The sequence below is a fragment of the Capra hircus genome, chromosome 9, assembly GCF_001704415.2.
Source record: "Capra hircus breed San Clemente chromosome 9, ASM170441v1, whole genome shotgun sequence".
Taxonomy (NCBI): Eukaryota; Metazoa; Chordata; class Mammalia; order Artiodactyla; family Bovidae; genus Capra; species Capra hircus.
The window spans coordinates 53,350,669-53,377,565 of NC_030816.1; the positions used below are offsets into that span (position 1 = coordinate 53,350,669).

General features: G+C 35.8%; 1 protein-coding gene across 10 annotated transcripts in view; it reads right to left on the reverse strand.

The window, feature by feature from the left end:
* Positions 1-26,897, reverse strand: part of PTPRK (protein tyrosine phosphatase, receptor type K) — a 618,081-nt gene that overhangs the window by 35,654 nt on the left and 555,530 nt on the right. For 3 of the 10 annotated variants that reach the window (XM_018053187.1, XM_018053185.1, XM_018053195.1), the window contains exons 14-18: positions 12,255-12,393; positions 9,200-9,229; positions 3,950-4,110; positions 2,245-2,280; positions 144-155 (exon numbers count right to left, since the gene is read on the reverse strand). In XM_018053187.1, the coding sequence (XP_017908676.1) occupies positions 144-155; positions 2,245-2,280; positions 3,950-4,110; positions 9,200-9,229; positions 12,255-12,393 (378 nt within the window). The remainder of the gene's footprint in view (positions 1-143; positions 156-2,244; positions 2,281-3,949; positions 4,111-9,199; positions 9,230-12,254; positions 12,394-26,897) is intronic. The other 7 variants (XM_018053192.1, XM_018053191.1, XM_018053186.1 and 4 more) reach the window with 6 other exon arrangements.

Here is a 26,897-nt window from a genome sequence, read left to right on the forward strand (position 1 = left end):
TACCTCACCTCATTGAATTACCTAACAATGCACCTAGAAGCAAGAGTACATGTACTAATTATTATCCTTACTACACATTTAAGAATAACTTTAAATATTTCTTTGAAGGACAGGTCTTCTAGAGTTCTTTGCAATACACTTACCAGTAATAGGGACTTTAACCCAATGCAGCAATAAAACACAGAAAAACAAAAATATGAATCAATACAAAAGTTTCCGACTTCTTTTTAAATCAGTAAGCAGATATTAATATCAAGCAATATTTGAAGTGATTTCAAAAACTGCTTTATAAATACAAAATAAACTGGATGTAAACCTATAAACACAGTGATTCCAAGAATGATGAAAAATGCAACAAATCATTTTTAAATTTGGTATGATTAACAAGCTATTTAGTTTTCAAAGAAGAAATATAAATATCAACCAGCTAGACTTACAAAATGAAATAAAACGCACAATGATTTTTTAAATGAATAGATTTATAACTCTGTTGCGTTAACTCTAGCCTTCCTTAAAAATAAATCTCCTCTTTCATGGGAAAATTATTACAATAATATTTTAAACTTTATACATTATCTCATTTTCTCTTTACTAAGCTCTGTGGAGAAGATATGGTAAGAATTATGATATCATTTTATTGAAGGGGAAGCAAAGACATTTTTTATGAATATTTTCATGAGTTCATATTTGTGAGTTCACAAGAGGACTGAGACTTATTAGACCCAATTGTCTTTGTATTAGACCCAACATGTCTTTGAATATTACCATAAGGAAATTTTAACAGGTAACAATCTTTTTCCTTGAATTTTTAATAACTTCATTGAATTTAATTTATGAGCTTGATGCTGACCTTATTCTACAGTGCTCAACAGAAGATGACATTTTCAGAGGAATTTGATGCCTCTCAAAGACCATGATTCCTGGCTCTTCCCTATATGATCAGGCCATCCTTTGGGGCAAATTCCCTGACCTAGTTGGTGGGAATAATATCAAAGGGAGAGTGCAGTCAGAGACAGAAAACACTGACTTACAGATTCTTTTAGAATATCCCTTTGTATTATAAAATTTTAACTTTTAATAACTATTTTAGTCAAAAAGGTATATTTTATTTAACTGAGTTAGTTGTATTGTTCTAACATATTTTGAAAATATAATTAAACATTGAATACATTGATAATAAAAATATGTGTAAACTGATGTCTTATGTTCAAAGAAATTTAAATATAAAGCATGAGAACTTGGAATTTTAAAGGTACATTTATCTGGCAATTTCTACATATCTCTGATTAAATCTTAAATATTAGAAGCACGGGGGACAAACTGATAAGACAACTTGTGAATGTACAAGCCAGCTGGTCAAATCATTGCTATGTAATTCGTCAAGGGATAGAGTACAAATCGAAATGAAACTCACTGCATTCTTAAATATATTGTTAAAGATTTATTTAGTTTTACAGCTGGAAAGGTCTTATTTATTACTAGCAATACTAGCTGTCTCAGATGTTATATACTGGTAGTGTTAGTTGCTCAATCGTGGCCAACTCTTTGTGACTCCATGGACTGTAGGCCGCCAGGCTTCTCTGTTCATGAAATTCTCCAGGCAAGAATTCTGGAGTGGGTTTCCATTTCCTTCTCCAATGTAGTGGTAAATCTTGGATTAATGTAAATTTTTTGAAAGATAACACTTATCATGTAAAGTGCATATACAATGCAAAACTCCATTATTAATACTGTAGCAATTTTACCTGCATTTATAAATTCTTAACTAAGACAAAACTAAAGCAAATGCACAAATGCCAAATGTTTACTTGGAAATTTATTCTTTAGTTGTTATAAAATTAGGAGGATTTAGAAAAATCCCTTTAAATCAGGTATATATATATATATATATACACACTAGTGATTCTGGTAGCACTGGCCCCTGAAATGTGTACATTTGGATTCATTCTACTAACTTGCATATATAAACATTAGTTATATATTTATAATTAAGGGTCCTTGTACTCACTCCAAATCTAACAGAACCTAGAATTAAAGGATAAGTTGTTTTAAAAAAGTATACCCAACTAATTTGAAATGCACTAGATCTAATTAGGTTGATCACAATTGCTCTCTGATAAAATCAGGACTACATTTTCAAAATCAAACTGCTTCCTGCACTGTGAATACTGTGTAGACAAAGCTGTAACCCATGCAAGGAGGTGTGATCCATGCAAAAATGATGACAAAGAATTAGGGCCTCACCTAACACAGCGGTCGGCACAAGTGGATCACTGGGCACTGCAGGAAAACAAAGCTCATGAAGGAATATATTGCCCTAAAGCTGTATTTCATATTCTTTTTTCCTTTACAATAGATTTGTCATTTCTTAGGAAATATAAATACTAAACTTTCTTTATTACTATAACCTGCAAAGGGACCATTCTTTTTCTCAACTTGGGTTACCTCAAAATACCCGGAAAGGTGCATCTATAATTATAGTTCAGTAGTCAGTCCAATTTTAAAAACCAAGAAGATTCAACTTCAATTTATAAAGATTATAAAATTAGGGGGGAAAATGCATTTAGATCTATCCAGTGTGAGGTACTCGGAGAGGTAATTATATTCATTCTACTTTAGCTAACTTTGGAAAATAGATTTAATCCTTTCTCCAAGTTCATAAGTGTATATTTAGAGATATACTGCTAAATTCAAACTTCATAATAAGGTATACAGGCATTAGATAGAAAAGCTTTGGAAACAAAAATTCTTTCAAATCTCTAATTGATTAATTTTTAAATCAAATGGTTAGAGAAATGATACATCTATCCTTTTAGCAAAACTTTCAATAGTAACAATGTTTTATGTTTTTCTCTATTATTTATTTTACAGTGAAAAAAAAATAGAACAGATCAGAAAGTCCTTATCACTATTAAAACTAAATTCCAAAATGACTCATTATAATATCCTTAACTACTAATGTGATATAGGTACACATCAGGGAAAATCATGGCCAATAATTTTTAAAAAGTTTGCACCAAGCTGAACATTTCAGAGAAAACATTCCCTTTTGAAAAGCCATAAATGCATAAACCTACAAATACTTTATTTTCTCAGTCTTACCACTACATATTTTTATAATCTGTATTGAAAATAACACTTCTATTGTTTACTTCTTTCCTTATACAGTTTTCCCCAAACTGGGATCTGTGGCAAATGCCTCTGTGGACACAAGGCCAAGGATAAACACAATTTGCTTTCCTCAAGTACCAATTTCACTTAGTTATTTGAAGAGACAGTCAGGTAATTGAACTTAATTTTAAGTAACAAAATAAACACAGTGCTATTGAATGGGATAAACAAAATTCTAGAAAATTTGAAGATAAACAGTAATACTGATCATGGGGCATTAAACAATACTTCAGAGGAAATGTTCAGTTCAAGTAAACTTTTGGACTTCACACCAGATACTTAACAGTATGTAGATTTCTCTTTTCTCTGGTTAACTTTTTATTACTGAAATTCTTGAGGCATCTATAGAATAATTAAATAGAATGACTTTTCCCATGCCAATAATTCCCAGAAAGAATTATGATATCTCATATCTCAAAAGACTTAACCTTACACAATGGAAGATTCAAATACAAAACAATTATAAATTCTGATGAGCTAATTTTATGTAGGCAATCAAATATTTTAACTTAAAGCAATAAGATTTGATCTGAGTGGTGTATGAATGTCTCTTATAGTAATAAAATTCATACAGTTTGAAGTTAAACTAAATCAAATATCAAGACTGAAAACAAGCCTTCTGATAAACTCCGTTGTATTCCATATCACTTTTTCTATTTCCAGTTTCTTCTTCCACTCTTGTCTTATTTCCCCTCTATTCAAAAGCTAATGTGTTGAATTCAGAGAGAACTTAAATAGCTTTAAAAGTCATTGATCAAAATTTTGGTAAAGAACTTACATCTTGGACTAAAATTATGTTGGTCCATGAAGGTGATGGAAAGAGGGTCTTCCGCATGCAGAGTGCTCTGATCAGCATAACTTCGATCCATAGCATTTACCATGTGTGTCATTTCCTGCCGGGTGTTCCCCATTGCATCTTTGCGTTTCTTAGCAAGCTTGCTGCCAAGACAAATACGAAAGGGAAACCTTAGCGTGAGGCTTGAAGGAGAACTGACACCAGCAGTAAGTAGTTCAGGAAAGCCCGAGGGTAAAGATATAGATTTGTTTTAGAAACTCTAAGAATATGTCATAATTTCAGGAATTAAGTTTGACATCCAAACAATATTTGTTGATTGCTATAAAATTGTTTTATTTGTCATATGGATATTTTAACACTCAAGCTGTCAACCCAAATGTCTCATCACTTCTTGTATTTTATCATTACAATAAATTATCATAAAGCATAACTATACTTTATTAAAACAGTAAGTAAATGCTTCCTTAGTAGAGTTGTTCAAAGAAAACAAGTTAAGGCTAAATTTTGGTTTTCCTTCTGGGTGATTAACACGCTTGATCAAAATTTCAGAAGATGTTCTGTGGGAATAACATGACTACTTTTTCAAGTTTATTTTATTACAGTCATCCAGTTAAAATAGACCAACTCTATTCTTCACTCTTTGCCTTTTTGTTCAATAAAAATGCAATGTGTAGAATTAACATTTTAAAATATATTTATATAACATTAATCCAAACCTAATCAGGAAATTTGTAGAATAAACTGCAGCTTGATACAAGGCAAACACTCGGGAATATATGGGGAAATTATGTACTTTATAAGAAAAGTACTTTGAGAAAAGTTTGGAAAATGCTGTGTAGAGGTATTATGCAAATGATCATAATATTAAAAAATAAACATGGTCAGATCCTAAAAATATGTTTCAGAATCCCATGGCAGAGTGCCAACTACAGAATGGCCTTACAGATGCAGCAAAACAAATGACACAGGAGATTTGGAAATGAGCAGAGTTAGACTTTTGAGCTCCTCAGACACTGACATCTTTATCTTACATATCAAGGATGTGAAATCCAATCTGGTTCATTGTGAATGTTACAGATGAAACATGCAATTAAAAAACTATTTAAGGTATATAAAATTCATTTCATATTAATAAAAAGAAAAGGACTCTAAATGCCTATAGAAGCCAGATTATGTTTCTAAGTTTATGGCAGCAGTTTAGGTGCCTTGGAAATATATTTTAGTTATTTTAAGAATAACATTTCTCAGCTGGATTATTAACTAGGATAAAATTTTCTGATTCTCATTAGTATCTGTACTAGAATAAATATACTGATATACTACAAATATGTTAAAGTTATTTATTTAGTAGTTGTATTTATGTCCAAAAGCTTTTCCTTTAGAAAATTAATCTATTAATTTGATAGCTACTCATGTGTAGGATATTTTTCTCTGAGAATTATAGTACTTAGCCTCAAGCATACATACCCAACAATATCTATTATATTGACATAGCATATATGACATCTAAGTAAGATAGTCATAAACTAAGCTTTAGGGATGGAAATGGCATTATACATTTTAGAAATAGCAACAATGATAAGGATAGTATTATCAATAATAAAACAACGACAAAAGTATAATAAAAACTACCACCACCACCACCACCACCACGTCATCACAACCACCATCACCACCACCATTATTTAGCAGCATTATTTGCTCTATTCATTGAAAGATCTATCTCTTTTTTCTAGGCTAGTGGGCAAAAGCTCTGTAAAACTCCTAACAGGTTTTAGACAGGGAATATAAAAGTGTTGCTTCCCGTAGTGAGACAGCACAGGAAGGGTGGGGATTGTGGGGAATTGGAGAGCAATTTAGGGGGCAACTTACCTAAGTGAACATCGGCATTTGATCCCAGAGTAGTTTCTAATTTTAAAATTATTTTTAAAGAGAAGTCATGAATCTAAATATGTATATTTTCTTATTCTTTCAAGTGGTCCTATTTTTTGGAAGAGTGTATGGGACAAATTATACATCAGTAGGTCATAGGTTATTCTACAGCCTTCACTTTTCAAACTTACCTCTAGGATAGTCCCAGACTTGCCTATGGGCTATTTGTTCTTCGGCCTACGATATTCTTTTATCTCTAATATCTGGTTAACTTCCAATTCTGTCTTGCCTCATCAGGGAGACTTCTCTAACTGAGCATATATAACCTTTCTCAGACTAAGTTTTCCTGGTAGGTATTTTTAAAGCACCATGTTTTCTGCCTATAATAATACTTATCACATTATCATTGCAAGTATCCTTCTGTTTTTCCCACTGTGTGTTCCATGAAGGGAAGAACCCTCTATATAGCCCTAGCACTCAGAGCAGTGTCTGGCACAGAGCAGACACTCATTAAATACTTGTTCCAATGGATGAATTAGGTCTCTTATATGCTCGGCACTTGTCATTTGTTAACTCAATTAATTCTCAGATCAATGAACTGAAGAAGGCATGAGATTTCTAATTGTATAGATGAGTTCACTGAGGCTTAGACAAGTTAAATAACTTGCCCAAGGTTATTAATCTAATAAGCAGTAAAGAATGACCTGCTTCCAAGGCCTAAGCCCTTATACTATATCCAGTTACTTTTTTCTAATTGCCACATTACCATGTGTATTATAATATGAAGCAGTCACTGCTCTATGAGTTAAACATTAGTTGTTATAAATTTGAGAAGAATGTGGATGTAGCACAAATGCTTTGCCATTTTAAAGTTTAAAAAAAAGTTGAAGAAATAACTTTCAGTCTTTGTTTCTTGGATAAGAAGAAAGAATAAATTCATTCCTTAAAAATCCTGAGAGATTGACATGGCTAAAAATAAGACAACTTGAAATTTGGATTAAAAACAATGTAAAAATTTGAAGACAGATAGTTTGAAGCAAATGGTAAAGACATTCAAAATTTGAGGCTTTACCTTAAAATATATAATTTAAACATTTTATGATTGAGAAAAAATAAGAAGTAATGAACTTGTCAAATGGATGACAGGTAAAAGTTTTCATAGCAATGAAGGATTTTTGCTTTTCAGATTCACAAAACTTTGTTAGTAGATAGACTATGAGAGAATATATATAAAACCTTTGTTGGTATCTGCCAACCATGTATTATCAGCTTTTTCTTATACCTTAATCCTCACAACAACCCTGTGAGGTAGGCTTTATTTCAGGTTATTACAAAAGAAATAAATATTATCACCAGAGTTAAGTGCTTTGATCAAGAACTGACAGTTACTATGACGATGCCAATGAATTTTTAGTTCAAAGATTACATCTGGTTTTCTTTTAAATTTTACAATAATTTATTTCTACATTTCTTTTAAAAACTGTCTAGTTTAGATTTGCTTCACTAGATCTGTTTAAGCAGCTTTTAAATACATAAGTCTGTTGAACATTTTTTCTAATTATGATTGATAATGCCAGGAACCCTAAGTACTTCAGTAACAGTATCAAAGCCTAATACATAGTCTAGAATACAGAAATGCCACACATCTATAAAAAGGCAATCCAATCCTGATATTATAGATAAATGGATGGCTAATGGTAACCTTACTGATGTTCTCATAATTAAATATTTATCGATTCTTGCATGTTTGATATTTTGTCTCCATCTGAGAAACCAGCATATATAATGTACGCTTCAGGACAGTTAAACAGATCATTTTGCAACTACTTGAGTTTGACAGATGTGCAAATGACTTTCATTATCAAAGCAGCCAACAGCATAAACTTCTGCAGGTGGATATATGGGTGGGCTATAAAGAGGAAAAGTGCTTCATCATTGTATGAAACGGTACATTTAATTACCTTTGGCTTCATCAAACATGATTTAACAAGGATATTATGATCCATCACAATAAGCTAGGAGCACTGTTACTTTACACCTGCTTATTTTATCAGATATTAAAAAGACAAATGTTTATAATATTTAAACTGTTGGCAGAATTCTGTTAAAGTCATTGAGACTCTCATCAAATCTTTCTGTAAAGCGAACTTAAATTTACTTAGTGAAGTAAATACTGTGGGATATATGCTCCAAATTCTTAATCAAAATCCTTGACTCTCAAAATTTGGTGGATCAAATATTGATCAAGCAATGACCAAGAATACTCTGTTGTATCGTTCCTTTGGATTGAATGTATACACTGGAATTTAAGGTAATAAGCTGAGAATGATTAGTGAAACAGACTGGACAACACTCTCCTTCCTCATTAAGAGTAGCATTTCATACTTAAGCATAGGAAGAGCTAAAACTTTGGAGCACAAAAAAGGATATGTAACACCTATTATGTTTTGTTTAGTTTGACAGCCTTTCTTTCTTTTTTGGTCTTGGTTTTACAAAATCAGTGTCCTATTTAAGTCATAATAAATAAACTTGAAATTTCTTCTCTAAAAAGATTTATTTATTTATCACTGCCACATTATAATTTTTATCCATTCATTTTCACCAGAACATACTGATTGCCTACATAGCTAAACCAAAGGTGTTCTGAAGTCACAACCGATCCCAGATTCCTGGAAATGTGGAGAGAAGTTATCACAGTCAGACCTGACCTGATTTGCATTCTGTGAAGGCATTTTGAATGTTCTTCTATGAATACATCAGTTGGGTCATTATTTCAGATATAACAGTGTGGCTCAGACGGTAAAGAATCGGCCTGCAATGGGGGAGACTTGGGTTCGAGCCCTGGGTTGGGAAGATCCCCTGGAGGAGGGCAAGGAAAGCCACTCCAGTATTCTTGCCTGGAGAATCCCTATGGACAGATGAGCCTGGCGGACTACAGTCCATGGGGTTGCAAAGAGTCGGACACGACTGAGCAACTAAAGCACACACATGTAAAAATAGGTATTAGTGAATTGCAACCACTATCTCTACCAGATGAGTAAGATATCATATCGATAATGTACAGGTTTGACTTAAGTATGTAAATGATGTTTTGGGATATAGACTATGACTACTTATGGAAAATCATAAATAAAAATTAAAAGTAGCTGAACATACAGAAATACAATATCCCTTTTAAAAAATAACCTATTAATAAAATAGGTTAATAGGTATACTTTATAGCTTTAGAGTCCAGAAAAATATATTTTTTGCAGTCATAAAAATTGCAAACATTCTGTTTTTTGGTTTGTTGTGTTTTTTGAAAAGGGATACTGCATCTTTAACACATGTAAAGTCGTATATCACCCATTTTCTACTTACAGGTAGTAGGAGTAAGAATAGTAGCTCCTCCTGGCAAGCAAATCACAGACAGTGGAAAAAGAGAAGCAATGGTGAATGAAAAGCGTGACTCTGTCACATTCAATAAAGCAGAAAAATGTGCGTTAAAAAGTAAAATAAAATAAAATAAAATTCATGTTTTCTTTTGTTGGATTTCAATTTGCTCATGCATTGGTTAGATATTTTTCGCCATGCAATTAAACAGACAGATATGCAATAGAAAATAAAATTTAAAATACATAATTTGGAAAAAATAACATGCTGACTTTTCTATAGCCAAAAAATTGAAAAATTAAATGGATTGTGTATTTTTAACATGCAGTTAAGCATAATATCATCCATTACCATCTAAATGTCATGACAGATGGAATAGCTGTGTATAGAACTTCTACACTAAATTGACTATTTTTCTTTATAAAACAAAGATCTATTAGGTTAATATAGAATATATGCAGAATGACACATTAATTTCTATAAATAAGTCATATCTTATTAATATACAGGTACATACATATATTATGTGAATATACATATGTACCATATACTATATATGCACAAAGGTATTTCTACAGCAGATGTATGTGACCATGATATCATATACATTTACTGTACTGAAACATAATTTCAAGTTTATGTTTGGAATTATTAATGTATTCATGCTGCAAATTTAAAATAATACATAACCAATGAAAAAATGGCATACATTTGGAAATAATTCAACAGTGATTAAATTAAAATGACTTTGCGTTTTGAAAGATGCAATATCCCTTTTCTTAGCCTAAAAACTTACTTTATATATACCCTTCACTGCAGAATTTCACTAAATTCCAAACCATTTATTTATACAACAACCAAAAATACACAGAATTTTTTTTCAACGTGAGAAATACACCTACGCATATTACTCCTAGTAAGAGATAAAGTCTTGAGAAATTAACAATTTCTCATAAAAGTAAAGATAATGCAAGGCTAAAATGATTTGCTTTTCCATTATTTTTATTATAAATTTGTATATTAGCATATCATATAGGGAGACTACATGATATACTAAAATTGTTAACTTTGATCCTATCTAACATTGTTATAATACCTATACTTTTGTGTATGTATAATAAACATATTTATGGTTAAATCATATATAATATATGTGTGATATACTACATATAACTAAAAGTTATTATGAGGTTTCTTAGATAGGTAAGGGAATCTTGGTTGTATTATATAGAAGATAATATACCTAAGCATGTAACTTTATCTACCTATAAAGTTGCAACTTCTCTAGTCCTAGAGGTAGTGATGAGGAAGAGAAAAATAAAAAAACAAAAACCCTAGCATACTTTCTAGTAGAAGACAATCAATTAAAGCATAATTATGAAAACTCAAACATTACACATTTTAATATAGAGGCTCTTTATCCAACCATTTAAAACATGAACCAGGAAAAGAATTTGATGCATTAGGCAGTTTTAGAGAGTTGTCAGAGCATTTTAACCACACACAAAAATCATGCTTAGAGATTGTTGTGATGTACTTTAGAAAATTTATGTTTCATTTTTGGTTATTTTTGAAACAAACAGCCACAGGTTAGAAAGGCTACAACAACAAATAAGTGTTTTCAAATAATTAACCAATAAAACCAGTATTAACCCAATTTTAACTAAGACATAACCAGAGGCCATTTTCATGTTTTCATATCCAGCCTGAAGTAGCTGAAATACTTTTAACTCTAAGGCAAAGTTAACTCTCTAAATAGAGAGAGTTTAGTTTAACTCTCAAAATATAAATTTAAACTAAGTAGAAACATAAGATCTGAAAGTTGTATTCAATGATTTTATTGCTCTTGATTGGCAAATTTATTAGTAAAATGTTTAAACCTTCCTGTCTCAAATATGATATAATTTCCAACCACAGAGGTAGACAACAGCAAAAAGAGAAAGCACTATTGGGGAAAGCACGTATGTAGCTAATTTAACACAAAACACTATAATGCATACCTAATGTTTCTAATGCAGATGTGTCTTCTCCAACATATATATCTCCAGGGGGTAATTGTAAAGAGGCAATACATTAAAATAAACTCTTATGGAATCATTAAACATGTAGTATGAGTCATCTATATTATTAATGATTTATTTTGAGTACAAAATAACAATCATAATAGTATATGATTTAGTATAAAGTAAGCAACATCTTTTATTATATTCAATATAATTAATGAATGAGAAATACGTCTGTACACCAATATTTTAGAACTATACTCAGCAAAGGTTTTTTAGTAATCCTTCCAGATTGTAATATTGTTTAAAACATATGATTGGAAGGATTGGAGAGTTCCATTAACTTCTAAAACAATGCCTTACAGATAATGATATTTTATAGTATAAGAAAAAGTTCAAATTATAAAAACTGTATTCTTTGAAATGCTTTCTGGTAGATGTATACCTTAATCTACCAAATATAATTCAATTTAAATTCCTGTAGGTCTTAATATCTTCATATAATTCCAGAAGATGGCGATATTGATTGATATAGTATAAAACACTAATGCTCAATTTAAAAAAATGGTTCATACTAAAGTGCTAAAGTATTTAGTCAGTGAATATTAAATACAACTTCATAAAATAATGTCCATATTTCTCATATCTTATTTATAGTCAGCATTTAGAAAAATAGTAAAAGTACACAATAATTCATAGAACAAATATCATAATAAACTCTTATTTTGCCATGTGTAATAAAAAAACTTCAAAACATAAGATACATTAATATCTCAAGCATTTGAGGAATTTAATTCATACACTGATTTCAAGGTTAAATTGACAAAAGCATATTTTATATCCAAAATTAAACTGCAAATAATCAATTAGAATTTATTTTCCAAGCAGGAGAAATATACTTAGATGCTGGCAATATTGTTAAAATTCAATTCTTGTTTATTCTCATTTAAAAAGAGCTCAGGGAAACAAAGAAGTGTCTGAAAACTAGTAACCGTGACATAAACAGTGAATGAGTGGGACAGAACAAAATCAGGTCTTACCTCTTTTTTACAATTAATATGACTACTAGGAGGAGGAGGATGAACACCAAAATCCCAGCACTAATTCCTGCAATTTTCACCACTCTGTCAGTCTGCTTGGCTGGGTCTGGAATCACTTCTGGTTCTTCTGTTGCTGCTGCTAAATGAATCAAAAAAATAAATTACTGAAAGCAGCTAATTATCACAGAAAGGAAAATTATTCCCAGCTAAAGATTACTACAGAAAGACAATTTGTTTCATTTGAACAAAAGTAACTTGAAAATATAAATATGGTAGCATGCTAAACTCCAACATGAGAGATTTAAGGTTAAGGGAAGTGTTTTTTGAAGAGGGATGTTGTTAACATAAAAAAATAAAAGGGATGATGAACTATTTTTCTTCAAGTGTCCTTAAAAGTAAGGACATAGGATTTTTAGCCATGAGTATAGTTGAAAGAGATGAGGTTGGATTTAGAGATTCATTCTTTTATCACTTCATTCAACAAGTACTTCTCTGCGCAAATGCAAGGTGCCATGCATGACCCTTTAAGGCAGTGTCAATGGCATTTATCTGGGACACAAGGGTTATAGTGTAAGTGCTGGAGGTATGAGTTTATGATATGATTTAAAAGATTTGGAATAAATCGCTGGTTTGGAGGAAGACAAGAATAACCAGTGGAAAACAAATTTGTCAAGGAATATTTCACATCCTCTTAACAAATAAAATCCAGAATATAAACTTGAAAAACAGAACATTGAGAAGATGGAAGTTTTTTTTAATTCTTTGTATCTCCTCACTTTCTTTCTTTCTCAAAGCAACCACCATTCCTCACATAAAAAACAATATCTTAAACAATCTACAAGCTCCAGTAAGCCTCTGAAGACATTTTTCTTTTATTTGCCTTGAAAACTGGCAAGGAAAACATTATTATCTACATTTTACAGATTTAAAAAAAAATGAGGCTTAGAGACACAGAAAAAATTGTAAGTTGCTCAAGAACAGAGACAAAATCTAACACATATTCTATCTTCTAAAACAGCATTTCTCAGTGTTTCCAGGTCCATGGCCCCTTCTTGCTAAGAATCGATGTGACAAGAAAACAGGTGATTCTTAGAATTAAGCACATTTAGGAAACCTGCCTAAGAGAAACCCAAGTAAGACGGTAGGTGTTGCAAGAGGGCATCAGAGGGTAGACACACTGAAACCATACTCACAGAAAACTAGTCAATCTAATCACACTAGGACCACAGCCTTGTCTAACTCAATGAAACCAAGCCATGCCTGCGGGGCAACCCAAGACGGGTGGGTAACAGTAGAGAGGTCTGACAGAGCGTGGTCCCCTGGAGAAGGGAATGGCAAGCCACTTCAGTATTCTTGCCTTGAGAACCCCATGAACAGTGTGAAAAGGTAAAATGATAGGATACCAAAAGAGGAACTCCCAGGTCATTAGGTGACCAATATGCTACTAGAGATCAGTGGAGAAATAACTCCAGAAAGAATGAAGGGATGGAGCCAAAGAAAAAACAATACCCAGCTATGGATGTGACAACTTGCTTCGGTGATAGAAGCAAGATCCGATGCTGTAAAGAGCAATATTGCATAGGAACCTGGAATGTCAGGTCCATGAATCAAGGCAAATTGGAAGTGGTCAAACAAGAGATGGCAAGGGTGAACGTCGACATTCTAGGAATCAGCGAACTAAAATGGACTGGAATGGGTGAATTTAACTCAGATGACCATTATATCTACTACTGTGGGCAGGAATCCCTCAGAAGAAATGGTCAACAAAAGAGTCTGAAATGCAGTACTTGGATGCAATCTCAAAAACGACAGAATGATCTCTGTTCATTTCCAAGGCAAACCATTCAATATCACAGTAATCCAAGTCTGTGCCCCAACCAGTAACGCTGAAGAAGCTGAAGTTGAATGGTTTTATGAAGACCTACAAGACCTTTTAGAACTAACACCCCAAAAAGATGTCCTTTTCATTAAAGGAGACTGGAATGCAAAAGTAGGAAGTCAAGAAACACCTGGAGTAACAGGCAAATTTGGCCTTGGAATGCGGAATGAAGCAGGGCAAAGACTAATAGAGTTTTGCCAAGAAAATGCACTGGTCATAGCAAACACCCTCTTCCAACAACACAAGAGAAGACTCTACACATGGACATCACCAGATGGTCAACACGAAATCAGATTGATTATATTATATGCAGCCAAAGATGGAGAAGCTCTATACAGTCAACAAAAACAAGACCAGGAGCTGACTGTGGCTCACATCATGAACTCCTTATTACCAAATTCAGACTTAAATTGAAGAAAAGTAGGGAAAACCACTAGACCATTCAGGTATGACCTAAATCAAATCCCTTATGATTATACAGTAGAAGTGAGATATATATTTAAGGGCCTAGATCTGATAGATAGAGTACCTGATGAACTATGGAACGAGGTTCGTGACACTGTACAGGAGACAGGGATCAAGATCATCCCCATGGAAAAGAAATGCAACAAAGCAAAATGGCTGTCTGGGGAGGCCTTACAAATAGCTGTGAAAAGAAGAGAGGTGAAAAGCAAAGGAGAAAAGGAAAGATAAAAGCATCTGAATGCAGAGTTCCAAAGAATAGCAAGAAGAGATAAGGAAGCCTTCTTCAGCAATCAATGCAAAGAAATAGAGGAAAACAACAGAATGGGAAAGACTAGAGATGTCTTCAAGAAAATTAGAGATACCAAGGGAACATTTCATGCAAAGATGGGCTTGATAAAGGACAGAAATGTTATGGACCTAACAGAAGCAGAAGATATTAAGAAGAGGTGGTAAGAATACACGGAAGAACTGTACAAAAAAGATCTTCACGATCCAGATAATCATGATGATGTGATCACTAATCTAGAGCCAACCATCTTGGAAAGTGAAGTCAAGTGGGCCTTAGAAAGCATCACCACGAACAAAGCTAGTGGAGGTGATGGAATTCCAGTGGAGCTGTTTCAAATCCTGAAAGATGATGCTGTGAAAGTGCTGCCCTCAATATGCCAGCAAATTTGGAAAACTCAGCAGTGGCCACAGGCCTGGAAAAGGTCTGTTTTCATTCCAATTCCAAGGAGAGGAAATGCAAAAGAATGCTCAAACTACTGCACAATTGCACTCATCTCACATGCTAGTAAAGTAGTGCTCAAAATTCTCCAAGCCAGGCTTCAGCAAGACGTGAACCGTGAACTCCCTGATGTTCAAGCTGGTTTTAGAAAAGGCAGAGGAACCAGAGATCAAATTGCTAACATCCGCTGGATCATGGAAAAAGCAAGAGAGTTCCAGAAAAACATCTATTTCTGCTTTATTGACTATGCCAAAGCCTATGACTGTGTGGATCACAATGAACTGTGGAAGATTCTGAGAGAGATGGGAATACCAGACCACCTGACCTGCCTCTTGAGAAATCTGTATGCAGGTCAGGAAGCAACAGTTAGAACTGGACATGGAACAACAGACTGGTTCCAAATAGGAAAAGGAGTACGTCACGGCTGTATATTGTCACCCTGCTTATTTAACTTATATGCAGAGTACATCATGAGAAACGCTGGACTGGAAGAAACACAAGCAGGAATCAAGATTGCCGGGAGAAATATCAATAACCTCAGATATGCAGAAGACACCATCCTTATGGCAGAAAGTGAAGAGGAGCTAAAAAGCCTCTTGATGAAAGTGAAAGAGGAGAGTGAAAAAGTTGGCTTAAAGCTCAACATTCAGAAAACGAAGATCATGGCATCTGGTCCCATCACTTCATAGGAAATAGATGGGGAAACAGTGGAAACAGTGTCAGACTTTATTTTTTGGGCTCCAAACTCACTGCAGATGGTGATTGCAGCCATGAAATTAAAAGACGCTTACTCCTTGGAAGAAAAGTTATGACCAACCTAGATACTATATTCAAAAGCAGAGACATTACTTTGCCGACTAAGGTCCATCTAGTCAAGGCTATGGTTTTTCCTGTGGTCATGTATGGATGAACTGTGGTGTTGGAGAAGACTCTTGAGAGTCTCTTGGACTGCAAGGAGACCCAACCAGTCCATTCTGAAGGAGATCAGCCCTGGGATTTGTTTGAAAGGAATGAAGCTAAAGCTGAAACTCCAGTACTTTGGCCACCTCATGAGAAGAGTTGACTCATTGGAAAAGACTCTGATGCTGGGAGGAATTGAGGGCAGGAGGAGAAGGGGACGACCGAGGATGAGATGGCTGGATGGCATCATGGACTCGATGGACACGGGTCTGAGTGAACTCTGGGAGTTGGTGATGGACAGGGAGGCCTGGCATGCTGCCATTCATGGGTCGCAAAGAGTTGGACACGACTGAGTGACTGAACTGAACTGAGGAACCTGCCTTAAAGCAGCCATCACAGGGTCAAGAGATGATGGCTGAATGAACAAACGAGGGGATCCCTAAATCTAATCTCAGACCTTTCTAGCAGACACTTAAATTCCCTTTTAACAAGAATCCGTTTTCTATATTCAATCCTTTCTTCTTTAGCTTTTCTCTCTTGGCTTCTACTTCCATCATCTTCTTTCTCTATAAAGTGTAAAGTGTGTGAAAGTGTAGTTGCTCAGTCGTGTCCGACTCTTTGCGACCCCACAAACTGTAGCCTACCAGGCTCCTCTGTCCATGGGAATTTTCAGGCAATAGTACTGGAGTGGATTGCCATTTCCTTCTCCAGGGGATCTTCCCAACCCAGGGCTCGAACCCGGGTCTCCCGAATTGTAGACAGACGCTTTACCATCTGAGCCACTAGGGAAGTACAAACCCTCACATTTTAATAACAGCTCCAGTGTTTCCACTAGTCTCCTCCCAAAGGGGAATGACACAGGTTAACTTTTATTTATCCAAGGAGTAAATGAAAAAGAACTAATAAATCCGGTATCCAATATCATTTCATAAAATGGCAATTGAAAGGTAAATCAGTAGGAAACATAGTTTGAAGAAAAGTGTTACAGAGAACACAGTTAACTCTCCAAAGTAATTCACTATAACCATCTTAACATATTATTTCAATTGGATAGGATAAAATTCCCCATAGACCAGTATCTGATAACTATAATATATTCTCAAGAAAGAAAAGCAAGCCTTCAGTTTGTTTTCTCATTAAGCAAGGAAATTATCCTTTCTGATGACACTTGCCATATATCCAGGCTTCAGGGAATTTCCAATCTCAAATAGAGGTTCAGTTCAGTTCATTCGCTCAGTTGCTTCTGACTCTGAGAACCCCCTCGGACTGCAGCACGCTACGCTTCGCTGTCCATCACCAACTCCCACAGCTTGCTCAAACTCATGCCCATTGATTCAGTGATGCCATCCAACCATCTCATCCTCTGTCGTCCCCTTCTCCTGCCTTCATCCTTTCACACCATCAGGGGTTTTTCCAGTGAGTCAATACTTTGCATCAGGTGGCCAAAGTATGGAGTTTCAGCTTCAGCATCAGTCTTTCCAATGAAAAGGACTGATTTCCTTCCAGGATTGACTGGTTTGATCTCCATGCAGTCCAAGGGACTCTAAAGAGTCTTCTGCAACACCACAGTTTAAAAGTATCAATTCTTCGGTGCTCAGCTTTCTATATAGTCCAACTCTCACATCCATACATGACTGTTAAAAAACCATATTTTTGACTAGTGAACCTTTGTCGGCAAAGTAACATCTCTGCTTTTAAATATGCTATCTAGATTGGCCATAGCTTTTTTTCCAAGGAGCAAGCATCATTTAATTTCACGGCTGCAGTCACCATCTCCAGTGATTTTGGAGCCTAAGAAAATAAAGTCTGTCATTGTTTCAATTGTTTTCCCATCTATTAGCTATGAAGTGATAGGACTGGATGCCATGATCTTAGTTTTTTGAATGTTGACTTTTAAGCCTGCTTTTTCACTCTCCTCTTTCACTTTCATCAAGAGGCTCTTCAGTTACTTTTTGCTTTCTCCCATAAGGGTGGTGTCATTTGCGTACCTGAGGTTACTGATATTTCTCCTGGCAATCTGGATTCCAGCTTGTGCTTCATCAAGCCCAGTACTTTGCATGATATACTCTGCATATAAGATAAATAAGCAAGGTAACAATATACACTTTGATGTATTCTTTTCCCAATTTGGAACCAGTCCTTTGTTCCATGTCTGGTTCTAATTGTTGCTTCTTGACCTGCATACATATTTCTCAGGAGGCAGGTAAAGTGATCTGTTATTCCCATCTCTTGAAGAATATTCCACAGTTTGTTGTGATCCACAGAGTCAAAGGCTTTGGTGTAGTCAATAAAGCAGAAGTAGATGTTTCTCTGGAACTCTTGCTTTTTCTACGACCCAACGAATGTTGGTAATTTGATGTCTGGTTCCTCGGCCAGCCTTTTCTAAATCCAGTTTGAACATCAGGGAGTTCACAGTTCACATATTGCTGAAGTCTGGCTTGGAGAATTTTAAGCATTACTTTACTAGCGTGTGAGATGACTGCAATTGTGCAGTAGTTTGAACATTGTTTGGCATTGCCTTTCTTTGGGATTGGAATGAAAACTGACCTTTCTTGTCCTGTGGTCACTCCTGAGTTTTCCAGATTTGCTGGCATAAGTGCAAAGTGCAACACTTTCACAGCATCATCTTTCAGGATTTGAAATAGCTCCACTGGAATTCCATCACCTCCACTAGCTTTGTTCGTAGTGATGCTTTCTAAGGCCCACTTGACTTCACATTCCAGGATGTCTGGCTCTAGGTGAGTGATCACATCATCGTGATTATCTGGGTCGTGAAGATCTTTTTTGTACAGTTCTTCCGTGTATTCTTCCCACCTTTTCTTAATATCTTCTGCTTCTGTTAGGTCCATACCATTTTTGTCTTTTATTGTGCCCATCTTTGCATGAAATATTTCCTTGGTATCTCTAATTTTCTTTTTTTTTTTTTAATATGCTATCTAGGTTGGTCATAACTTTGCTTCCAAGGAGTAAGCGTCTTTTATTTTTTTTATTTTTTTTTAATTTTTATTTTTAATTTTTTTAATTTTTTAATTTTAAAATCTTTAATTCTTACATGCGTTCCCAAACACGAACCCCCCTCCCACCTCCCTCCCCATAACATCTCTCTGGGTCATCCCCATGCACCAGCCCCAAGCATGCTGTATCCTGCGTCAGATATAGACTGGCAATTCGATTCTTACATGATAGTATACATGTTAGAATGCCATTCTCCCAAATCATCCCACCCTCTCCCTCTCCCTCTGAGTCCAAAAGTCCATTATACACATCTGTGTCTTTTTTGCTGTCTTGCATACAGGGTCGTCATTGCCATCTTTATAAATTCCATATATATGTGTTGGTATGCTGTATTGGTGTTTTTCTTTCTGGCTTACTTCACTCTGTATAATTGGCTCCAGCTTCATCCATCTCATCAGAACGGATTCAAATGAATTCTTTTTAATGGCTGAGTAATACTCCATTGTGTATATGTATCACAGCTTTCTTATCCATTCATCTGCTGATGGACATCTAATTTTCTTGAAAGATCTCTAGTCTTTCCCATTCTGCTGTTTTCCTCTATTTCTTTGTATTGATCACTGAGGAAGGCTTTCTTATCCCTCTTTGCTATTCTTTGCAACTCTGCATTCAAATGGATATATCTTTCCTCTTCTCCTTTGCCTTTTGCTTCTCTTCTTTTCTCAGCTATTTGTAAGGTCTTTTCAGACAATCATTTTGTCTTTCTGCATTTCTCTTTCTTGGGGATGGTCTTGATCACTGCTTCCTGTACAATGTCACAAACCTCTGTCCATAGTTCTTCAGGCACTCTATCTATCAGATCTAATCCCTTGAATCTATCTGTCACTTCCTCTGTATAAACGTTTAGGGATTTGATTTAGGTCATACCTGAATAGTCCAGTGGTTTTCCCTACTTCAGTTTAACTCTGAATTTTGCAATAAGGAATTCAGGATCTGAATTTTGCAATAAGTAATTCAGGATCTGAGCCACAGTCAGCTCCAGGTCTCGTTTTTTGCTGACCCTATAGAGCTTCTCCATCTTCAGCTGCAAAGAATATCAATCTGACTTCAGTATTGACCATTTGGTGATGTCCATGTGTAAAGTCATTTCTTGTGTTGTTGGAACAGGGTGTTTGCTATGACCAGTGTGTTCTCTTGGCAAAACTGTTAGCCTTTGCTCTGCTTCCTTTTGCACTCCAAGGCCAAACTTGCCTGTTACTCCAGGTATCTCCTGACTTCCTACTTTTGCATTCCAGTCCCCTATGATGAGAAGGACATCTTTTTTGGTGTTAATTTTACAAGGTCTTGTAGGTCATCACAGAATCGTTCAACTTCAGCTTCTTCAACATTAGCAGTTGGGGCATATACTTGGATTACTGTGATATTGAACGGTTTGCCTTGGAAATGAACAGAGATCATTCTGTCACTTTTGAGATTGCACCCAAGTACTGCATTTCAGACTCTTTTGCTGACTATGAGGACTACTCCATTTCTTCTAAGGGATTCCGGCCCTCAGTAGTAGACATAATGGTCATCTGAATTAAATTCCCTCATTCCAGTCCATTTGAGTTCACTGATTCCTAAAATGTCGATGTTCACTCTTGCCATCTCCTGTTTGACCACTTCCAATTTGCCTTGATTCATGGACCTAACATTTCAGGTTCCTATGCAATATTGTTCTTTACAGCATCAGACTTTCCTTCCATCACCAGTCATATCAACAACTGGGCGTTGTTCTTGCCTTGGCTCCATCTCTTCATCTTCCTGGAGTTATTTCTACACTCTTCTCCAGTAGCAGATTGGGCGCCTACTGACCTGGGGAGTTCATCTTTCAGTGTCCTATCTTTTGCCTTTTCATACTGTTCATGGCAAGATTCAAGGCAAGAATCCTGAAGTGGTTTGCCATTCCCTTCTCCAGTGGACCACATTTTATCAGAACTCTCCACCATGACCCATCAGTCTTGGTTGACCCTACACAGCATGGCTCATAGTTTCATTGAGTGAGACAAGGCTGTGGTCCATGTGATCAGTTTGGTTAATTTTCTCTGACTGTGGTTTTCATTCTCTCTGTCCTTTGATGGATAAGGATAAGAGGCTTATGGAAGATTCCTGATGGAAAACTGTCTGTGGGAAACTGGGTCTTATTCTGATATGTGGGGCCATGCTCAGTTAATCTTTAATCTAATTTTCTGTTGATGGTTGGGGCTGTGTTCCCTCCCTGTTGTTTGGCTTGAGGCCAAACTGTTGACTCTTGCCTCCTGGAGACCCACAGGCAAGTCTGACTCAGACTAAATTGCTTACCACATTTCAAATACATGTTACGGTTCAATTCATCAAAACATGCATTAAATATATTGTAGGTCTCTTCTTTCCCAATAGCCACGGTAAGAATGCACATGTATGTCACTGTGCATGTTTATGTAACTATATTTACATATTTATCTATGTATACATATATATTCGATAAAAGCAGGGGTAGTATATTTCAAAGTTGGATATAAAACTAAAAGGAATATATTTATTGTTTGCAATTGTCAAATTGGATTGGCTTGACACAGTTACTGCTTGAGACAGGGAGACAGAATGTTTGATGTAGAAATCTCTAGAAGAAACTTGAGGGCACACAACAAATCATCATGATTGACGATTTAAAGCTCACACTAATAAGGGTATATGCTACACATACCTTTCAGAGGGTAAGAGTAATTCCTTTGTGATTTTCTGCCATAACTCCCAGAATTAATCTTTTTGCAGTGCTTTGGAAGATTATTTCTTGTTTAATGAGGTAAATCTATTTTTAATATAGCATTTTAATTCAATTAAACAAATGCTATTATGAGATAACTTTACAAGGATATTATGCTTTAAGTAGTATATGTTATATTTCATAAGAATCTTCAAAACTCTAGGATCATCCAAAAGTAGACAACTCTGACCATATACACAGTATGAACAGCCAGCCTTAATACTAACTGCAATTAGTAATTATATAACAAAAGCGACATGCAGGTGATGGCTAAACAATTTCAAACACAGAAGATTGAGAAGTTTTAGAAGTCTCATTTAGTAACACTGATTTTCTCATGAGTTAATCTAAACATATTTCCAGAAATAAAAAGTCAAATCTAAAAGTAAACTTCTCATCAAAGATACTGAAACCCTGCAGGTGTATTCAGGGTGCAAAGTAGTGAAACATTTATAATTTATTATGTAAAACAGTGTTACTACTTTAAAGTGATAGAATATATGTCCTTATAAAACACTGGACTTCAATTAATATTTACCAAGTAGCTAAGAAAGAAAAAAAAAAAAAGAAAAAACAAAGCTTCTTCATCTCAATTGGGTAAGACTGCTTGTTTGTCATGATTATAAGTCTTGTGCAAAAGAGTTGTTTGTCAATGCTTCAGTTCAGTTCAGTTCAGTCGCTCAGTTGTGTCTGACTCTGCAACCCCATGAATTGCAGCACGCCAGGCCTCCCTGTCCATCACCAACTCCTGGAGTTTACCCAAACTCACATCCATCGAGTTGGTGATGCCATCTAGCCATCTCATCCTCTGTCGTCCCCTTCTCCTCCTGCCCCCAATCCCTCCCAGCATCAGAGTCTTTTCCAATGAGTCAACTCTTCACATGAGGTGGCCAAAGTACTGGAGTTTCAGCTTTAACATCAGTCCTTCCAATGAACATCCAGGACTGATCCCCTTTAGGATGGACTGGTTGGATTTCTTTGCAGTCCAAGGGACTCTCAAGAGTCTTCTCCAACACCACAGTTCAAAAGCACCAATTCTTTGGCACTCAGTTTTCTTCACAGTCCAACTCTCACATCCATACATGACCACTGGAAAAACCATACCCTTTACTAGAAGGACCTTTATTTGGCAAAGTGGTCTCTCCTTCCAACGAGTAAGCGTCTTTAATTTCATATCTGCAATCACCATAAGCAGTGATTTTGGAGCCCCCCAAAAATAAAGTCTGACACTGTTTCAATGCTTCAAATTAGTATAAATCTTGAGTGGAGAAGGCTAATCAAATTCTTCAGGAAGATGCGATTTGGTGGTTGTTTTCCATTGATTGTGAATCTTCCTCAAAGTCTTTAGTTATGACTTATTATTACCAACATTTTTTATTAAATGTCTGCATAAATTTATTACATTAGATACCTTAATCACATGCATTTCTTCAAGTTTTTGCCGAACTAAACCAAGGAACATAAATATTCTATTTAAAATCATTCAAGCTTAGAAGATTCATTAATGGAAACACAAGCAGTAGCCCCTAAGTGAGCATTTTCTATTTTCTTCAAAGAGAGCAAAAAGCTATTACAGTGACTGCACCCCTGAGCCCCGTTTATAATTTATGCACATACACAAAGGCAATGTGGAGCACCTTTTTCAGAAATGCTTTCTTTTGCCATAAATCTTTACCTTTTTTATCTGCCAAAGAATATTCCAAGAGTCCCCAGTGTTCTGAAGCCAAGAGCAGCATAATTCTTTGGACAGCAGGAAAATAACTAAGGCAGTATTTTACATTTATGGAACAAATTTATGAGATGCATTTTGGAGCAAAAATAATTGAAGTAACTTTACTTAGGTAAAAAACATACAAATACCTAAAAAATACATAAATTTAATTAAAAAGAAAATTACACAATAGCTGCAATCATACAAGTACAATCCATCTTCCTGATGGATATTAGCGATAGAAGCCCCTAAGTACAATATATTAGGTGATCTCATAGTGTCTTTAGAGACACCAACATACTGCAAATCCTCTAGGTATTTTAATAATGCTTTCTTTCCTCTTCAGTTATAATTCTGGAAACTTGTTTATACTTATTTCCCAGTTATTCCTTATTACCTATAACCAGGCTGATGTCCCCTCATGGCACCAATCCATCATCACCAATGTCTCTAATGACTGACTAGTTACTGAGTTCAGTGTATACTTATTTCACGCAACCTCTTGATAGCATCTGACATTGCTGTCTACTCTATTTTCTTGAAACACTCCTTCCTGAGGCTTCCATTATGTGATCGTCTCCCAATTTTCTTATGATGCAGGCTTTTCCTTTCCAGATCTCCATTGTGAGTCCTTCCCTCATTTCCTTTAGAAAATAGATGCTACTTTGAGTTCCTCAGTGACGACCTGAACCTCCTGACACAGGTTTCCATACTTTTGGCTTGCTATCCATGCTGATCACTATCTATGCTGATCACTCTCAGATCAATACACAGTAGCCTCCTCCTTCCAATTCAGTTTCACTTTCTACTGTTTCAGTTTCCTGTAGCACACTGTCATCTAAAAATATTAAATGGAAAACTCCAGAAATAAACGATTGATAAGTTTTAACTTGCATACTGAGTAGCATGATGAAATTTTGCACCATCCCAATCCATCCCACTCAGAAACCCTAACCATCACATCATCAGCTCCTGACATCCAACCATCAGCTTCATCATGGCTGCATGATTCAGGATCATCCTAAGCAGATGATCCTCCTTCTGACACATCACTAGAAGGTCAATAGCAGACTAATGCTAAGACACAATGTTTATGTCATTTATCTTGCCTCATCTTATCAAGCAGGCATTTTATCACCTCATATCACTGCAAGAAGAAGGGTATATGCCATAAGATATTTTGAGAGAGAGATATATACCACATTCAAATATCTCTAACCAAGGACTCCAATCTGAGTTCCTGACCCATGTAGTCATTGGATTCTTTTCTATGTCTACATTCAATGTAGGAAAGTCACTTTCAAAACACTATATCCAAATCTGAACTCATAATCTTACCCTTACATCAGTTCCTCCCTAGTGTATCTACCCTTTCAGAAAATGACATAACTTTCTACACAGCGTTCAAACAGAAAGCTGAGCATCATTCTTGAATGTTCCTCTCCTTATATCTAGGATTAACATATAATTTATCATTCAAATTGGAATGCATTTGAAAGTGAAGGGGGATACTCAATAATTATGCTGGAACAAGAGGCAAAAACTAGAATTGCCCTGGGCAAACTGGCACGCATGATCACTTGACATTTTCTGCCCTCACACAACTAACTGCAAAGTACTACTACTTAAGTATCTCCTGTCTCGGGCGCTCAGGGCCGGTGCACTGGGATGATCCTGAGGGATGGGATGGGGTGGGAGGTGGGAGGGGGTGTTCAGGATTAGGGACACATATACACCCATAGCCGATTCATGTCAATGTATAGCAAAACCTGGTACAATATTGTAAAGTAATTAGCCTCCAATTAAAATAAATTAATTAATTTTAAAAAAGTATCTCCTGTCTCTACTTTTTTTATCTCCACTGCTACTACTACTACTTAAGTTTGGTCAACATCATCCTTTACCCAGATTACACAGAAGCCACTTGTTTTATCTCCCTGACTGCTGCTGCTGCTAAGTCACTTCAGTCGTGTCCGACTCTCTGCGACCCCATAGACGGCAGCCCACCAGGCTCCCCCATCCCTAGGATTCTCCAGACAAGAACACTGGAGTGGGTTTCCATTTCCTTCTCCAATACATGCCAGTGAAAAGTGAAAGTGAAGTCGCTCAGTTGTGTCTGACTCTTCGAGACCCCATGGACTGCAGCCTACCAGGCTCCTCCATCCATGGGATTTTCCAGGCAAGAGTACTAGAGTGGGGTGCCATTGCCTTCTCTGCTCCCTGACTGCATTCTCTGCCTAATCCACATCAAAACCCACACTGCAGCACAAAGTCTTTCTAAGACTTCAACTGTATCATGTCACTCCTCTAACTAGAACTCTCCAAGGCTTCCCATTGTGGCTAAGTCCATGAAAGCAGGGACCATGTATTATTTTGCTTACCACCACATTTCTAATAGGACCTGGAAAGGTGTAACAGTACAAAATATTGGTTGAATAAATAAAAGAATAAAACTAAACTTGCCTATGGTTGATTATAATGATACAAAGAAAATCAGTTATCTTAAAAAAACACAAGGATATATATGACCAGGCATATATGTTGTTTTTTTTGGGGGGGGAGGGGGTGGTTTTTGAGTATTGGCATAAGATGAACTTCTTATACAGTTTTTAGGAATAGTAAGTGACATAATGGGACTTCCCAGGTGCACTCGTGGTAAAGAATTCACTTTCCAGTATAGGAGACACGAGATGCAGGTTTGATCCCCGGGTTAGGAAGATCTCCTGAAGTAGGAAATGGCAACCCAATCCAGTATTCTTGCTTGGAAAATTCCATGGCCAGAGAAGTCTGGTGGTGTGCATTCCATGGTGTCACAGAGTTGGATGTGACTGAGCATACACACACACAAATCATAATGATGGGGAAAGTGTTTTTTTACAAACTGAAGCATGTGTAGTGGAAAGTAGAAGTATTAATACATTCTGCTGCTTTGGATTGGAGAAGGCAATGGCACCCCACTCCAGTACTCTTGCCTGGAAAATCCCATGGACGGAGGAGCCTGGTAGGCTGCAGTCCATGGGGTTGCTAAGAGTCGGACATGACTGAGCGACTTAGCAGCAGCAGCAGCAGGAGCTGCTTTGGATAGAGACAGCCTAGATATTAGCCCTTTGGGTCTTTCATATAAAAACTAAAAGTTATGAATAGGGGAACTGATACTACTGAGAAACAGTTTTTAAAAACTCTTAGCAGTCTATTGTATAAATATATAATGATGAGTTTTG